The 19672-nt window shown below is 38.9% G+C and overlaps 1 protein-coding gene across 1 annotated transcript in view; it reads left to right on the plus strand.

The window, feature by feature from the left end:
* The window catches only part of gabrb2b (gamma-aminobutyric acid type A receptor subunit beta2b), a 74300-nt gene that overhangs the window by 34955 nt on the left and 19673 nt on the right, over positions 1-19672 (plus strand). Inside the window, exon 5 of the mRNA XM_030746533.1 lies at positions 10141-10223. Within this exon, the coding sequence (XP_030602393.1) occupies positions 10141-10223 (83 nt within the window). The remainder of the gene's footprint in view (positions 1-10140; positions 10224-19672) is intronic.

Consider the following 19672-nt stretch of genomic DNA (forward strand, 5'->3'; position numbering starts at 1 on the left):
TCTAGTCTATCCAGCAGTATCATATGATCAACTGTGTCAAATTCAGCAGTGAAATCCAATAATATCAAAACAGAAGTTTTTGTTGTGTAACAATTTAGTTGGCATATCAGTCTCTGTGCTATGGTATGGACAGAATCCAGACTGGAAGACACTGAAAAGGCTGTTTTGCACAAAAAAAAAAAAAAAAAAAAAAAAAAGAGCACATACATAACAGTATGTGAAGTTCATTATATTTGCTTATGATTGCCAATGATGTGTCTTATTTTCTGGACTTTTTGGTGAAATAAAGGTGCAAAATCATTGTAAAATCATTCTGAGGGGACTGTTGCAGGGGGAATTCCTAGTCCGTTAATAACACAGAATAATATGAGCATTATTGCTATTTTGTAAATAACCTCAGAGAAAAATATGTTTTCCCTGTTTTAGTTCAAGATTAAAAATATGTAGTCTTTTTTTAAAAATGTCATAGTGAGCCTGGAGTATTTATTTTTTTCCTCAGTCATCTTTCTGCTTTGTCTGCACTCTCTTTCTGAGATGTTACCATTGTGGCATTCCTCCATGGTGTCTTTTACTTTAGAAATATATTTTGTCTTTACAGGAGCAATGGCTAAAGGTGTTTATCTGGTTAAACAATGTGCCAGTATTTTTATTAATAAAATGCCTTCTGATTATTCCAGGTTTGATACTACTGTTGTTAGAAGAGATGGTCATTTTAAAGAAGATACAGTAATGCTCAGAGAGAGCAGTACTGGTCACCAATACCAGTGCCTTTGGAAATAACTAGATTTAGAATATGCCCCTCGTTCTGTGTTGGACCTGCTAGAGTCCTAAATTTTTCAGGATGCACAAAAAAGTTTTGGTCTCTATTACTGGAATTATCAATATGTATATTAAGATCGACCACTATATTTAACTACACTGTTAAAGTCAGTACACACAGTTTATTGCAGTTTAGTAAATTCTTCAGAGAAGTTTGCATTGCATTTCGGGGGCCTGTAGATGCTTGGCAGGAGGCCCTCAACAGAAGTACAACACATTCAAAGAGTCAAATGTTCCGCTCTTTGCAATTGAGATTGTCTTTATATACAGTGACTATTCCTCCTCCTTCTTGCCTATTCTAAACTGACTCATGAAATGGAAGTCTGAAGGAGTTGTTTCAATAACTGTAGCACTGTTGTTTCTGTTTAACCAGGCTTCTGTTAAGTACATAAAATCAAAATCATTTTTGGTAAAAAAGTAATTAATTAGGAAGAAATTGCCAGCCAGAGATGGGGCATTTAATAAAGCTAAATGTAATTTAATAAAAGCATTACTTAATACAGTCTGTGGCTGGCATATAACAGGACTTATTACATTAGATGTATTAGCTGTGCGCTTTGAGTACACTTGGTTTGTAATGGTTTTGACCATGCCACCAGCTATTTAGGATCACCAGTATGTTCAGAGGAGTGGCATAGGGTCTGTCTCATCTATGATAAACATATGATTGGTTGATCTGAGTGACCGTTGCTGCATAATATATCTTCAGTTTGGCTCAGCTTGAGTGTGATGCCTTTGACCAGGTTCTTGATCGGTGAGTTGTGAGAGGGACATCCTCTGGAAGCTTTGGGTAATGTGGTGGATGGAGTCAGTTAAGGAGGGACGAGCATAGGCTGTCTGTCTGTATTTGGTGTCCTGCCTGTGTGCTTTATGTTGCTTGTGTATATTGTTCTTGTTGCTTATCCAGTTTCGTCAGGATCAGATGCAAGGATCTTGGCTACACTGATGTTTAGATGAATCATATCATGTCACGGCTCGCTGCTGTGCAGGCAGGAAGGAGGACCCCAAAACGCAGAACTCCGGGAGGGGTGTAATTCACTCACACGCTTTATTTACAAAATAATACAGAAATACAGGAGCTCTCCCTGGCATACACCTAACGGGGGAGAGACGTAAAACTGACTGGACTTGACTTTACATGAACGGACGTACATGCAGGACAGCGGAGAACAACCAATGACATGACAACACGCAAAGAAAACACTGGACTTAAATACACAAAAGGATAACAAGAGGAGTGGGAACACAGGTGAATCACATTACACAGACGAGACAAGAGGAAGCAAAACTGAACACGACAGAGACCAGATGACTTATCAAAATAAAACAGGAAGTAACCTAACACTGAACACACAGACTAGACACCTAGGGATAAACAATAGCACAGGGAGACAGAAACCACAATAACACAGAACTATACAACAGGAACACAAAACACTGGGCCACCAGCCCAGGACCATGACAATATCAGGCATGAAGCAATCGTCACAGTTCCAGAATAAGTTGAAGTTGTCAATAAACTTTATCCCATAGGTGAGACACGCTGAAGTTAACCAAGTGTTTAAACTAAGTAGTCTATTGAAAGGTTCTATTCCTCTCTCGAGAGTAGGAAGTGGACCAGCAAAGTATAACTGATGTGATGGGTATTCAACAGCAGCAGAGAAATATCCTACTTTAATACTTCAGAGCAGGTCTTCCTTTTTAAAACATTCCATAATCCAGCATGAATAACAACTCTTCTATTAGTTGAATAAGTGGAGAGTATCGTCAGAAATATCTCTGTTAGCTCCTCGACAGAAATGTTGTCCATTCTTACATTTTGATATTTTGGTTATAAGAATAAGAATAACTTTATTGATCCCAAAGGGAAATTCATATGTCTGACATAGCTCATTTGTTTTTTTATATGAGAACTGAAAAGCCTAATGGCTGTGGGTAAATGATTTTCTGTATCTCTCCATTTTCTCTTTGGGGGAGTCTTCCAGTACTGATGTTTTTTTGTTCCATAAAGATGTTATAAAATGGGTGGTCAGAGTTGTTCAGGATGGCTTTCTGTCAGGTGGGAGGAGAGAAAAACATGATTGAATTCTCCTGAAATTATGAAGAGTGTCTCTGGATGTTTAGTCTGTATCCTAGCAACAGTTTCATGGAGAACTTCAGCTGTTGCCTTGGGTCGTTATGATATAACTGAATTCTCTTAGTACATAATATGGTCACATACCAACTGCCAATAATTCAGTATCAGGACAACACATCTCCTTAACAGTGACATGCACAGGACCACACCATTTCCGGTCCACAAACAAAGCCAGACCTCGGCCTTTTTTCTTGCCACTAGCCTTAGCATCTCTGTCTGACCGTATGAGGGTGAAAGCAGTTAGATCTAAATTAGAGTCTACATTAGCTCACTTTTGTTGGGCATAGAGTTGATATTTCCCATGATGACTGTTGGCAGAAAAGTCTTATATCTCCACTTCCAAGCCAGCATGACAACCACAAAAACATCTCTTTATCTCAGCTGGACCAGGGTGGTATCATCCAGATTTGCTCTATTTCAATGAAAAAAAAGCTCTTCTCTTGAGTAAACTCTTCTCCCTGCAGAATTAGCCAAAAGTACAAAATCTGACAAAAACAAACAAATAACAAAAGAACTGATAAAAAATAAAGTTTGCATCAAGAGCTACCAGATTTTGCTGCTACCAGTTGAAGCGCATGTTCTAGAATTTTTACGATATAGATCCCAATTAAAACTGTATAAAATTTTCTAAACATCTTTTATCTTGCCTTTGGTTTTGCAGCACTTCAGGTAGCTTTGCTGTTGCATATTATTAGCTTTACTGGGCTCAGTATATCTGATGTTATTCTATTTTTCATTCTGTCAGTGGTTCATACCTGAGGGTGGGTGGTCTCCTGTTTGATTTCATTCTGTTAGCATTAGCATGAGCCTGCAATTGTCTTGTACAACAGATAGAAAAGAATCAATAAGCTGTTCACTCTCACATATGTCTTTCAGTGTCTCAGTCTTATTTTCAAGCTGAACAATCCTCTCAGTCAGTTTTCTGTACTCTATCTGAGACATGGCTTGAATCCCTCTGCTGGGTGAAATCTCAATCTCCGTTAGTTCCGTTCACTCACCAACACACTCAGTTCTGAATAAGGTGAACACAAAGTGAACAGAACGGATGACAAAGTCAGGATGCTTTCAAATATGAATCATTAAGTTCACAAAAAGCAAAAATCAGATTTCTGGCTGGTTCTGGCTGGTTCCGCTGCTCTGCTCTACTCTGTCAATCTGTAACATTTGTATAATAAATCCCAACAGTTCCAGAATGTTCTTGGCAATTTCATGTTCAGTAAAGTGTATTAAAATGATTATGGCTGTTTGTCTCAGGTAAAACAGCACACGATACTGTGTGATAACAGATGTTTTTCTCCAAAAATGATAAGGTGTAAAAGAATTGGCTGATTAGATATTAGTGTTAATGAGCAGCTGAACAGATGTACCTGGCCCATAGCCCATGAGTGTAAACCCCTGCGTTTCTGAGCATTTTTGTCCATGTTGCTCAATTTCAAAGCTCCATTATGCTTGATTATTCAGTCATCTATAGACATGTTTAGATAATATATAAAAAATGTAAATATAGTATAAAATTAGTAAGTCTACTGCATGCCAAAGTAGAATGTGTCAAACAAGTTTGTTTGTTTTTTTTAATAGAAGGCAATTCATAAAAACTTCTATCTTTATATTTTTATGTCTAAGATTAAAGGCACATTTGTTTGGGATTGCCACTTTCAGGTTGTGAGACACACATCCATTTGTTTTTTGGACATGTTTTGCCCCTTGTGGAACACTGAACTTAGGGCCATGTCTGTAAGAGTAAAGTAGACAAATTCAATATACACTGCTCTAAAAAAATTAAAGGAACACTTTGAAAACACATCAGATATCAATGGGAAAAAAATCATGCTGGATATCTATATTGATATGGACTGGAAAATGCGTTAGGAATGAAAGGATGCCACATCAGTTCATGAAAATGAAAATAATCAAACTACAGAAGACTGAATTCAAAGACATCCCAATAATCAAAATGAAAAAATGATGCAGCAGCTAGTCCATTTTGTCGAAATTTCACTGCAGCAACTCAGGTACTCAGTAGTTTATATGGCTTATATACATGCCTGAGAACATCTGGGCATGCTCCTAATGAGAAGATGGATAATATCCTGGGGGATCTCCTCCCAGATCTGGACCAGGGCATCACTGAGCTCCTGGCAACTTTGCGGCATCAGATGGACCAAAACATAATGTCCCAGAGGTGTTCTATTGGATTTAGGTCGGGCAAACATGGGGGGCTAGTTAATGGTATCAATTCCTTCATCCTCCCAGGAACTGTGTGCATACTCTCGCCACAAGAGGATAGGCACTGGCGTGCATCAGGAAGAACCCAGGACCCACTGCACCAGCATAGGGTATGACAATTTGTCCAAGGATTTTATTCCAGTACCTAATGGCACTCAGGGTGTCGTTGCCTAGCCTATAGAGGTCTTTGCATCCATGAATATGCCTCCCCAGACCATCACTGACACCCCCGCCAAACCAGTCCTGCTGAGCAATGTTACAGGCAGTGTAATGTTCTCCACAGCTTCTCCAGATCCTTTCACATCTGTCACATATGCTCAAGGTGAACCTGCTCTCATCTGTGAAAAGCACAGGATACCTGTGGTGGACTTGCCAATTCTGCTATTCTATGGCAAATGGCAGATATTGCTGAAGGGTTAAGGACCTTCTACGACCTTGATGTGCCATCCTGGTGGAGTTGGACTACCTGTGCAACCTCTGTATGGTCCAGGTATTGGCTCATGCTACCAGTAGTGACACTGACCCTAGCCAAATGCAAAACTAGTGAAATAACAGTCAGAAAAGATCAAGAGGGAAAAAAATGTCAGTAGCTTCCACCTGTAAAACTATTCCTGTTTTGTCACATTGTTGCCCCTCCAGTTCACCTGTTGTTAATTTCATTAACATCAAAACAGCTGAAACTTAACAACCCCCTCTGCTACTTAACTGACCATATCAATATCCCAGAAGTTTAATTGACTTTTCTTTATTTTCATTTGAGCAGTGAACAATATTTTGGTGAATTTCATTTAAAGAGAAATCAGATTTCTTTATTTTCTACTTTTAAAAATGTGCTTGATTTTGGTCTGGCCTTAAAATGAACCCGAGACTGTTTTGAAGTGAATATTTTACCTGTGCTGAGCTTAATCCTTAGACACAGACTATGGCACAGACAAATGCTGAAGAGCTTTGGCAAAGTCATGTAGCACTGTTACATCATTGTTTCCAAATCTTTGCCCACAAATACTATCACATGATGCTGATTATGTTCTGAACAAGAATTTCCATAATCTCTCTTTGCTTGTATATTAGATATTTTTAATTTATGACTATAAATGTATTGGCATGGTGACTGTTTAAATAATGTAATAGTGAAAGGGAGATAAAAGAAAGAAAGTAAAAGAGGGCCACAGATGCACACAAGCATGGTTATCGCTGCTGTGTAACACAGAGGATTGGACCCAAGATGAGCCTCTCCTCTGGCACAAATTTATCTATGTTGTCAGGTGTGCCTAGACGATTACCCACCATGCTGTGCTGCTCTGTGGCAACTCCTTCAGTGGGACTGAAGTTCTCACACAAGACCAGAGTCAAGGAAAGAATGGCAGCCTATTACTCACAGGCTCAGCCTTATGTTTCCTTCACAAAGTCTGATGGACAACATAACCTTATCTGTTTACTCATGGTTGGTTTCTGTTATTATCCCTTATTATCCTTCACCGCCTATTTGTTTTGATATTGGCTGAAAGGTTGAATGCCTTTATGCTGATAGATGTATATGAAATATGATAGGATAGGAGCTGTAGAGCAGTAAGCTCTGCCTTTTTAGCCAGGGTTGTTTACACCTACACCACACTGTCAAAAGTATTCATTCACCCATTCAAATCATTGAATTCATGTGTTTCAATCACTTCGGTGGCCACAGGTCTATAACAAGCACCGAGGCATTCATACTGCTCAGAGAATTCCAGCATGGTACCGTGATAGGATGCCACCTGTGCAACAAGTCCAGACATGGACTAAGTATTCCACAGTCAACTGTTAGTGATAGTGATTGGGAATGACCGCAACTCAGCCACAAAGTGGTAGGCCACGTAAAATCACAGGGGAGGGTCAGCGGATGCTGAGGTGCATAGTGCACAGAGATCGCCAACTTTCTGCAGTCAATAGCTATAGACCTCCAAACTTCATGTGGCCTTCAGATTAGCTCAAGAACAATGTGTAGAAAGCTTCATGAAATGGGTTTCCATGGCTGAGCAGCTACATCCAGGCCTTACATCACCAAGCACAGTACAAAGCGTCAGATGCAGTGGTGTAAAGCACACCACCACTGGACTCAAGAGCGGTGGAGAAATGTTCTGTGGTGTGATAAATCGTGCTTCACCATCTGGCAATCCGATGGACAAGTCTGGGTTTCACAGTTGCCAGGAGAACAGTTCTTGCCTGACTGCATTGTGCCAAGTGTAAAGTTTGGTGGAGGGGGGATTATGATGTGGGGCTGATCTTCAGGAGTTGGGCTCGGCCCCTTAGTTCTAGTGAAAGGAACTCTTAATGCTTCAGGAAGGGGATGGCCCCTTCCTGTTCCAACATGACTGCACACCAGTGCACAAAGCAAGAACTATAAAGACATGGTAGGGAGTTTAGTGTGGAAAAACTTGATTGGCCTGCACAGAGTCGTGACCTCAACCTGACATAACACCTTTGGGATGAATTAGAGTGGAGACTGTGAACCATGCCTTCTCATCCAACATCAGTGCCTGACTTCACAAAGGCACTTCTGAAAGAATGGTCAAAAATTCCCACTCCTAAACCTTGTGGAAAGGCTTCCCAGACAAAGGGTGGGCCGACATTATATTAAACCCCATGGATTAAGAATGGGATGTCACTCAAGTTCATATGTGTGTGAAAGCAGACAAGCAAATACTTTTGGCAATATAGTGTACCACACAGCACATCTCTGTTTCATTTCTTATAACTAATGAAAACAAGCGATATTAATAGAAGCTATTTTTGGTTGCTCCCTTATTCATAAAGGGTCACCACAGTGGGTAGTTCCACATGCTTGATTTAGCTGATTTTTTTTTTCTTTTACACCTCCTGGTCTCAAACCAATGTCCTTTAATGTGCTAGGCAAATATGTAAACCACTACTCTGTGGAGCCACTAAATCAAACTGAAGTAATAAATATTATTGATAATAATGAAAACAGAAAGTCAGAAGTCAGAATAGTATTTTGAGTAGAATTATAAAGATTGTGCTCCTAAGTTTGGTTTACATCAAAGAAATCAGAGTTATATGATTGATGCAGGTCTTGATTGATATTGATATTGATTTTGTTGAGGTCATTTCATCAAATACCTTCTTACAGGAAACATATGAATACCATGTAATAAAACATTTAAAAACAAAATAAACCAGCACAAAATTTCCATCCAGGATGCCTCTCATCACTGACTTGAAAGCCAGACATATTTTCACATTTGAATGAAATTGTGCTAAAGGGAAAGGATAGTTAAGCCTCGGGTGGCAGTAATGTTGCCTTTCTGTTTTCCCACCAAGCTGTTTTATCTGTCTTTACAATTTCCCACGAAGACAATAATCTAACACTTTACTGATATTCACATGCTCCATATAGTCAGGTAGTGTTCATTTGTGGCACATCAGGTGCTTCACTTGAAAGCTGGGTCTCATTTCCACTTGGCACAGGAAATTATGTGAAATTGTCATTTATAGTATTTTTTAATGAAATGTATTAACTAAATAACTCAGATCTTTGATATTTTTTATATAGCTGTGTGTTAGGAGTTTTGTTCCATCAGTACAACTTTATAATAATAAAAATGTTCTATTTCTTTGTTTAATGTTCAGAGTAAAATTACTCCTGTGTATAATACATGATGCATTCTCTGAAAGCTTCATTGCTGTCTTCATATACAAAAGGAAAATACTGTACTTTCATTAGTTTAAAGAATATCAATACCATACAATAACTCAGATCTGTGTAGTTGTGGAGTTTAGTTAAGATCTCATATACAGTATGTCCCTTTTAAGTGACATTGCAGGGGTTAGAATTTCAAACGTGAAAAGTGTTTTGATTCTAATAGGAGGCAAGCATTCAACAACTTTGCACAGTTTATGCCATTCTTGTCTGTCTGTGGTGGATCCGTCTTGTCAGAAAAGTATTGTCTGACAAGACGGATACACCACTGTGCAAGAATTTACACTAAAAGAATGCCACTTAAATTAAACTCTAACACTAATGTGATGTCATATGATTGTTAAGTCTTATGTAGTTTATCTGACCATTTTTAACTGCTATTTACTAACAAAACAAATGAAATAATATTAATTTTTCAGTGTGAAATTTTTCATTCATTTTTTACATTGTGCTGATTCTAGTAGCAGTTACAGCAAAATCATAATTTTACACATGCACTGATATTGACAAAGTCACAGATGTCATCAGTTTGTAATGGGGTTCATTTTATCTTGTATATTTTTATGGCAATGTGACATTCAGTTGTCATAGTCCAAACACTACGACTTGTATATCTCCCTCTTCTATCGCTGTTACTGCTGTCCCACAGAGTTTGAACCCTACAGTGACTCACATCCCAAGTGAAGCCTAACAGAGGACCCACAGGATTATTCAAACAATGCTGGAACTGGGACATAAGGATTAACTACTGGCCTGTAATCCCCAGTGGAGTTCCCACCACTACCACTGTTCCAGTCCTAAAAAAGCATTTACTCTGGGATATTTATTTAATTTTTATTTAATTTTATTTTTAAAGTTTTTAAGTGTTGTTAATTACTCAGTGCCACATAACTATCAAATATTAATTTTTTTTAAAGTAAATAAAAGTAAATGAAATAAGGCAATTAAAAAAAAAAGTTAATATTTTTCTCCCATAAAAATGCAAATTTGGTCAATTATGTAAATTAAGTGTTTGCAAAAAAACTATATTTCTACAGTTTATGAATCCTTAAATCATACTCATTGTGACACTGTGACGATACCTCATTACATTTTTCTTTCACAACTGCAGTCAACCACCCTTACATAACTGACAGCATCCATATTATATATCTTTGTCTAACCCATGCTGTGATTACGCTGTTGAAAAATATAGTTTGCTGTCTCTCTTTTTTTCCACAATGCTGTGCATGACATTTATGATTGGGTGATGTCTTTTCAGGATAACTACCACTGCTGCTTGTATGATGGATCTGAGAAGGTATCCACTGGATGAGCAAAACTGCACACTTGAGATAGAGAGCTGTAAGTAATTCATTCCTGAATTCATTAATTATTAGTTTTATTGGTTACTATGTTTTCTTATCAGAGCTGAATTAATATCTCAACTTAGTTTAACAGTTTAAAATTCAAAATATATATTTAGCTATTTAAATGTATCCCTTTTAACCTGTTTCCTTATAGACTGACAAGATCTAAGCTTTGTTTGCCCTGGCCGTCATGATTATCCACTGTAATGCCGTATTTATTAGTGCACACGCACACGCACACCCACACACACGCACATAAAAATACACACAATATAACCACTAATAAATATGGCATTACAGTTTAGGATGTGGAGTGATGGTAGAGATCCGTGGTGCCACAGCAGTGACATGTGCAAATGACAGCAGCTTAAGTGTGTGAAACAGCAGCATGAATGTATGCAGAGTTGTGCAAGAGCAGTCCAGCTACAAAGCCCCACCAGAGTTCAACAGTCTTACAGCTTCAGGGAAGAGGCTGTTCCTCAATCTGGTGGTCATGCTCTTAATGCTCTTCAGCCTCCTGCCTCAGGGGAGTGGAACAAAAAGTGTGTGCGTGCTGGCTGTGTGGGGTCCTTCATGATGCAGGTGGCCCTTTTCCTGCATCTGGAGTTGTAAATGTCTGTGGTGGCGGAGAAGCTGACTCCAACAGTCCTCTCTGCAGCCTTCACCACCCTCTGCAGAGCTTTCTTCTCTGCCGCAGAGCAAATTCCGTGTAACACAGTGATACAGGAACCCAGGATGCTCTCTACCACATCTGTAGAATAAGGAGAGGACTGAGCTTCCAAGTCCAGTGCACCTCAGCCTCCTGAGGAAGAAGAGTCACTGGTGTGCCTTCCTGACCAGGTTGTTAGGTGAGGTTGTTACTTAGGTGAACGCCCAAGTACCTGTACCTGGGGACCACTTCCACCGCAGAACCTCCAATGTGCAGGGGAAGGAGGGTGTGTCTGGCTCCACAATCATCTCCTTTCTTTTTGCCACATTGATGCAGAGATTGTTCTCTATGCACTAACCCTCCAGGTGTTCCACCTCCTGCCTGTAGCCAGATTCATCATTGTTATTGATGCATCCGACCACTGCTGTGTCATCTGCAAACTTCACGATATGATAGCCTGGGTGAGCAGTCATATGTGAGCAGGGTAAACAGAAGAGGGCTCAGTAAAACCTGATAATAATTAATTATAATAGTCCAATGGCAGATGTCTGCAGAGCATTGAGGACAATTTTTGCATTTTTTCTGCGTGGGGCTGCAGGAAATAAGAGGTCATCCAGGTCTTCATGTCTTTAAGACATTCCTGCAGTTTAACTAATTTGTCTGTGTCATCTGGCTTCATGGATATCCTATAAGCTGGATATAATCTGCATAACAATGAAAATTTATGCTTTGCCTACTAATAATACTGCCTAAGGGAAGCATGTATAATGTAAATAGAATTGATCCTAGCATGAAACCCTGTGGAACTCCATAATTAACCTTAGTGTGTGAAGAAGACTTCCATTTGACATAAACAAAAATAAACCTGGAGTTGTGCTTGTTTTTCTCAATCAGTGATGAATAGTAAAATGTTCTATTTTTACATAGGGCTTTCTTATAGAACAACAAACTCTTTTTACAGGCTAAATGAGGAGCTTCTAAATTAGCAAGACACCATTTTCTCTCCAGCTTACGGGTTACCAGCATTAAGCTGTGCATTTGTGAGTTATACCGGGGAGTCAAGCACTTCTGATTTGAGGCTCTTATTTTAATAGGTGGCACATACATGTCTGCACCTTATCTCAGGCATGCCTTTCAGTGTACGCTGTCCCAGATTGTACCTTAAAACACTGCTTCTATGTACTGGGCAGTCTCTGGGGCACTGCTGCACAGCTTTTCTATGGTAGAATCCTACCATTAGGGTTCTAGTGTTTAGGGTCTGCTCTTGAGCTGTCCTTCTGGACTGCCATCTGTAGCCACTGGCATGGTTTCTTAATGGCAACCACTTCATCTGCTGATAATACATACATCTCATGGAGGGGCTTGTATTCCACAGTTTTTACTCTTCATTACTGTATGTCTTTACTTTGTATGTCTGTACTCTCATAATAGTTCATCCTGTCCCCCTCTTTCTGATTTATTCAGAGATGCACTAAAAACATCAGGAAGATTTACTGGCTCTGACACCTAGATCTTGGCATTGATGCTCACTAATCCTCAGTTGCATACCTACTCTTATGGCCAGTGTATTATTTGGGCCAGTATCTGATGACTCGACAATGACTCGTTGATGTTTGGATTTTATTCCTACAATGGAGTTGACTTATCAACACTTCTCTCACCGTCTACTGTATATTTGGTTGTCACTAACTTCCTTGCATCTTCATCATGGTTTCCATTGGCCTGTGGGATACCCAGGAACTTGCAACTGTCATATACTATGTCTGTTATCCTCCTTTTAGCTAACTCTACCCTTTCATTCCTGTTCAGCTTCTCTGTCTTTGCCCCCCTTCAGCCACACAAATGTACCCTTGCTACAAATGTTAGGTGGATCAGTGAGTTTGTGTCACCTTCTCTCAGGTCTATGCAGAACAGCTGCAGGGACTCCTTCTTGGTATATGCTACACTTGACAGGTACATCAACATTGGCCATAGCTGTCTTGTGTAATGCAGAGCACTGCAGTATTCATGTGTACAAGGTTTCTTGTAATAAGTCCAGATGGTGCCCAGTTTTGTCTAGTCTCAGAGTCTTGTATACCACTTTATTCACCAGTAGCTGTGCTTTGACTTTTTGTGGTTCCAATTCCCTTTTAAGAGTTGCATACTCAGCTTGGCTGCTATATGTTGTGGAGAGGAAGTTTATCAACTGGTAGGTTTAAGGAGTTCTACCTTTGTGGGTATCCCTACAAAATTGCTCTGCCCTGTATTAGCCAGTCTGGGTCAGTGCCCATTGTTAGCCACTCATGATATCTTCTTCAGTAGGAGATGTCCATATGAGCTCACCTCAAAACACATCTAGTCATCAGTACGTAAAGCACACATCCTTCCCTTTTAATTTTGTTGCAGATTTATTTTCCCCACCAAGCTTAAAATACACTAGCTGGGTAGTAGTAACTGGCTGTGTGCATGCATTCATGTGGGTGTGCATGTGTGTATATCAGAGGCACTAGAAAATGCAATTAACCAGCAGACAAAACTTCTGAAAACACACACACATATTCCCTCTTTTCATTTTCATTTGGGCTCCTGGAACCAAAGGACTCCCAGTAGTAGTATAAAGGGGATCTCTACTAGCCTGGGTGGTCTGAACAGTTTTAGATATAGTATTACCTTCAATGAGTCTACTCTTTGAAGTGGACTCTTGATTTCCATGCATCTGTCACCTCTATAAATTCATTAGTGTATCTCCTTTCTCAAAGTGTCACCACTGGATCATTCCATTATCCATTCTGTTTTCAAGTTGGACCTTTTTTAATTATTAAAGACAAAAGTAAAACTCCTGATTATCAACTTGTATTAATGCAATAGCAAAAGTGTACCAAAACAAATAATAAGTTTTTGCACAGTGGCTGCTTAATGAGCATAAAGAGAGATAAAACTGGTGTAGTGTTTCCATCAGCATACAAACTGAAATATTATTATACTGCTGTTGATTATATGTATATGTACACTGATTTGAGTGGGGATGGGGGATCATGAAGAGAGTGCCATGCCAATGACTCACACAATAGATAAAACAGACAACGCAAAACAAAGGTAAGATAAGATAAGATAAAACTTTAATGATCCCACGACGGGGAAATTTGCACATTACAGCAGCTCAGTACAGAGAAAAAATGAAAAGGATGAGTAAGAACAAATAACTAAACTAAAACTAAAATAGAATAGAATAAAATAAAATAAAATAAAATAGCAAAAAAACTATACACATATACATAAGAACTATATACATAAAATATATATCAATGTCAATACACACATTTACATATACACATATACACACGTCTCATTCACATTTAAAAAGACCACAGCAAAACGAACTGCTCTAAGATGTGCCTCAGATCAGGTGTAAACGAGGGGTCTGTGGAGCTACAATAATGAGGAATTCAGACTAAAGCATTGCAGTTGTACTCCCCCCCAGGGGGAGAACGTGCAAACTCCACAGAAAGAGAGAGAGAGAGAGAGGCCTGGGCAAAAGTGGAATTGAATCCAGGGCTTCCAGATGGTACTCTTAAATGTGAGGTAGCAGTGCTAACCACCGCGCCACCGTGCTGCCCATAAACATAATAAATAAAAACAATGGAAAATAAAAATGAACTTGATTTTAATATTAGTCTTAACTTCAGCTACTCAGCCTCAAATGTATCAGCTGGATTTATCACCTTACAAAAAGTAGCTGTGTGACCCTGCCCTGGTTATGCATGTGATATATGCAGAATCTCTCATGGAACGACTGTGTGGCAGGTAGAATGTGGACCCAGATGTAGGACTCAGGAGGCAAAAATAAACTCAAAAACTCAGCTTTATTGCTGGTAGTCTCTGGAGCTGGACTTCTTTTTGTTTCTTGAAGACGTTTCACCTCTCATCCGAAAGGCTTCTTCAGTTCTCAACCAAATGGTGGAGAGACCCAGGTATTTAAACCCCTGTGGGCGTAGTCCCCTGGAGGTGGTTTAAGCTCCAGAGACTACTATGACCTGGATGACTGAGAATCTACACAGACTTTATTGCTGGTACTTGCAGGAAAAAGCAAACAAACTCAGAGCAGGGCAGGAGCAACATAAACTATGAAACTCAGAGTGGAGAGACCAATAGCTAAGAGGGAGAATGTAAAAAAGATTCTTTACGAGAAAAGAGGGGAGAGGAAACAGGTGGAAGCACAGCTGGAACTAATCACTGAAGATGAGACAAGGGAAGTAAAACTAAGGGGTCTTTCACAATTATCAACATTTTCCAAAGTGTACAAAGAGTACTCTTTTTCAGACCCCCCTTCCCCCTCTCCAAAAGTGTACAAAGAAAATGTTGATCTTTTTTTAATGACATTTCATTTCACCTGGTTCTTTGGTATTTTAATGTAATAGGAAGTATTCAAAACACATCCTGGTGTTGAAAAATGCTGGAAATCTTGGTATCAAATGTTCTCTTTCCTATCTATTAAAACATTATATTGTTGCACTAATAAAGAGATATGCCTAAATGTTAGAATTTATAGGGTGCAATAAACTATTTGAATTAGAATGTGAATGTATGCAAAATATACATACCGCCATACTGTACACAGTGGCAGTGCAGCAATTTGTCATCTGAATAGCTGGTCTTGTGCCAAAAAGTGATCATCTGCCAAAAAGTGATTTCCAGTATTTGGCACAAAAAAAATTATTGCTGGTATATACATTGTTATAAATGACTTTTTGACCTATAATCTGTCAAGCATATCTCAAACATTATCTTTCACGAATGATATCATTTCATTTTGAGTCCTAAAGAACATTCCTGTCACGTGGTAGAAGCTGGAATCAGTTTTTGGCAGCACTTGTCGCCAGTGCCAACTTAGGGACTTTGTCGCTAGATTTAACAATTGCTGAATTTAGGAAAACCTGCTGTAACCTTGTTTTGTGTACATACAGTGCCCCCCCCCCCCCAAAAAAAAAACAACAAAACAAAACAAAACAAAACAGCTAGCAACAAATTTAGCAACTTTTACCGGTGACGTGGGCAACTTTTGGAGAGTCTGAGAGGTAGGCCAGAAACCTGAAAACTCCGCTGTTGCCATGTTTTGGGTACATACAGTGCTCATACTGTGTCCCTTCATATGCTATGGCATGGCCCGGACCTCACTTCAGCACTGAGGGGGACACCCCCCTCTCCCAAACCTCAATTCGTCCTTTAGAGACTTCTAGCTGCTTTTGAGACAACTGACTATGAGTTTTCTTACACAAAAGTTGGCAACAGTGCTGGCCGCTAGTCACTAGATTATGCACAAATATACAGATGAAAATATGTCAGGAACATGTAGAATTAATGTATATACCTTCTGAATAAACTCCATCATCATTTTCTGTGGTTTACTGTGTACGGTTTCCATTTTTGATTCGGCTTCTTGGAACAATACTTTCACTTCCTTGTTGAATTTATCTCCGGCAGCTTTGGCTGCTTTCCATCCCTGCTGCGCTGCATTCGCAGCTTGTTCCTATTGTCAGTAGAGTCTTTTTGTGAATTGATGATGGCCTATTTATGAGAATTTAAGGAAGCCTGCAAACCACGCAATAGTGCAGTGGTGTACAAGTGAACAAGAGCGGATGCTTCGGGCATTGGTGGTCAGGCGGCAGTGCTCGAATTTCATAGTTCTGACCGACATTTTCTAACTCTTTGTATGCTTTGGAAAATGTTGATAATTGTGAATGATCCCTAAATACAAAATATGAGAAACAAGAGACTGTCAAAATAAGACAGGAAATAGCTAACACTGAGACCAGGACTAAGACATACAAACCTGACACAGAGACAGAAAGGTAAACAAACATGGAGACAAGACTGACTCAACACAGGAGACACAAAGGACAAAACACAGAGATGAGACTGGGACAGAATGGAAATACCAAAGGGGATTAACAAAAACCCATCAATTAAAGCAAGCACGGAACTAAAGGCACAGAAAAACAAGAAACTCGTAAGCATAAGGAATGTAAACATAACACCATAAACAGAAGGTAAACATCAACAATATAGAACCACAATACAAAGATACAGAACTAGACATCCAAACATCATCCAACATCCCAAAAACTCAAAACCCTGGGGCCCAGACCCAGGAACCACTACAGAATCTAGCACTCTAGGTAGCATAGGAGGGCACATAGGCCCAGTTTCCAGTACAGAGATTATGTCTAATCCTAGACTAAATACTTTTTCCTATTTTGGTCTTCATTGACTTTTTCCTTTTAGTCTAGGACAATGCTTAATCCACGACTGGGAAACTGGCTGATAAGGTTTAATACTGGTGAAAAAAAAAAAAAAAATACCATTCCCAGCATTATTTATAATGGTTAAACCACTGATATTCAGTGTCACTGTTAAAGTAATGTACAGTGACCCATGCTGCACTGTTGCCCTACCTTCAAAGGAAACAGATTTGATAAAAAGCTACAACACTGACTTTATAACAACAGCAGCTGTGAACCTTTTCAATAAATCATAGCAAGGTTAGGATCATTCAGCTGTTAAACACTGGACACTAGCCAAGAAGCATTTTTTTTACCCTATACAGCAGTGTTGACTTTATAATATGTATGACTCTAACCCGTTCTTCAGAATACAGCAGAATTTGGAATTTTAGTGAAGCTGTTTAAAAAACCATAGAATGAAATGAACCACCAAAGACAGTTATGTACATATTACTACATATTAGATCATTTCTCATATATTGAGGGGAATGTAAAAGGCAGATTACATTTGATGTTTTAGTCAATGTGCACTCACAATGAAACTATATTTCATTACAGCATCTCTGCCAAGTAATAGTTATATTTTCTGCACCAGCGATCCCCATCATATGGTCAGCCACTTCCACTCAATCTCTGTGTTGCCATCTCTGTTTACCAGAGCCCATTTTAGAAACTGCAGACATCCACTGGGGTGTGAATGGTTTTTACACTTGGGCTTGCATGGCTTATTTATTTATCTTATCTTTAGATGTTCCGCCCCGTCCAGGCATCCAGTGAGCTGCAACTTGCTGTATACTGAAAAAACGTTAAAGAAATTTTTTAATTACCAGGAATAACATTAAAGTTGCTTTGAACTTTGTAAAATCAAAAGTTAACTGGAGACATATTTAAAGTGGAGTATCTTTCTCAGCTCACTGGGTTGGGTGTGAACCAAGCATTTGTCAGGGGGGATTGATTTCAAGTGCCAATTTGTGTGCATGAATGATGATGGTGTCCCTGCATGTGTACAAGGAAGCATGTGTTTACCCATGCATAACAAAATGTCTGTTAGTACATATTAAGAAAACCTGCATTTCATCTGGTAACCTGTGGAAAAAAATCAGGTTTCTTAGACCATTCATTGCAAAGACTACACATCTTGTTGTGTTATAGGTTTCATAAAGGATGTATTAGCATGCATCTTTTTACACACACACTTTCCAAGACTCTGCTTTCTGAACTAATCTAAATGGCTTGCTTGGTGACTTTCAATCATGTTATTTTCAATAATCAGTCAACAATTTAGGAAATCACAGGATCTCTTAAGGTATTCTTTTATAATGTTTGCAAACATGGAATGTGTATAAAGCCAAGTTTCATTCACTAGATAGATATTGGTCTTAGATGCGAATAATAAAATGATTTCATTTTGATTGTTGTTAATGCTTCTTCATGACCTTGCATGCCAGTCCTACTTATAATGAGTATATGGTGTTCCATACGACCATTAAGAAGCTAAAATAAATAAATATATATACTTTTTTTTTTTTTATCCCTGATTATGTTCTGCCCAGAGCAATATCAAAGCCAGCATTTTATCTCCCTCCAAAATCCTTCTTTGCCCATTAAAACAAATCAACTGAGACATTATTTCATAAGCTTGATAAAAATGCCTGGAGTCAGATTTGGTCAGGGAGATATGCCAGAGTCCCAGTTAAATAGCTTTAGTATTGTATTGCTATCTCCTCTGATGTTATCGTGAACAGTTTCATTTATTTTTGGTCTGGCAGTGCTCAGAGACATTGGGATCCATAAGAGAAGCTTTTGTGCAAGTGTAAAATAGATACTGTTACCCCATGTTTTATTATTTAGTACTTTTTATTGTTTTTATCTAAATTATGTAATTTACATTTTGTACCAGTGAATAGTGAAGAAGATAAGGTTCTCATTTCACCATTTCATAATTAATAGACATATGCTCAACTATATTTTCTGTCTCTTACTATGAGCCTTACAGTTAATTTCATACAGGATGGGAATCAAGACAATCTGAATGCACTAAATCACTGTGACACAATAACTTCTGTATGAAAGTGAGAAAATTTCAAAGTCAGTCCGAGGGTTAAAGCAACAACAGATTGAATATGTAGCTAAAACCAAGACATGAGAGAACTGGCTCAAACTGTTATGGTACTCATCTGTAGACTACAGAGGTGTGTGTTGACAATTTCTTGTGACAGAAGTAAGGCGTTCTTCTAAACCAGTGGTTCGCAGACATTTTCTAGCACACCCTCATTCAGTCATCTGCTTCATTCATGCAGTAGCTCTGTGCTCCACCAGGTGTGTCCACACCACAAATTAATAATCACTGGTGTAAGCTCATATTGGCAGTTCACCATATGTATATGGATCACAAAGCTGCTTCCACACCGGAAGCAGTGCACCTGTCTCAAATCACTTGTCAGGCATTCCAAGCACTGGCTGCCTAGGTAACATATTTACTTTTGTTGTTTTCTAACAGTAGCTGGTGGGTTTGCTAACCCACCTACTACTGTA

The sequence above is a fragment of the Archocentrus centrarchus genome, chromosome 14 (genome assembly GCF_007364275.1).
Source record: "Archocentrus centrarchus isolate MPI-CPG fArcCen1 chromosome 14, fArcCen1, whole genome shotgun sequence".
Taxonomy (NCBI): domain Eukaryota; kingdom Metazoa; phylum Chordata; class Actinopteri; order Cichliformes; family Cichlidae; genus Archocentrus; species Archocentrus centrarchus.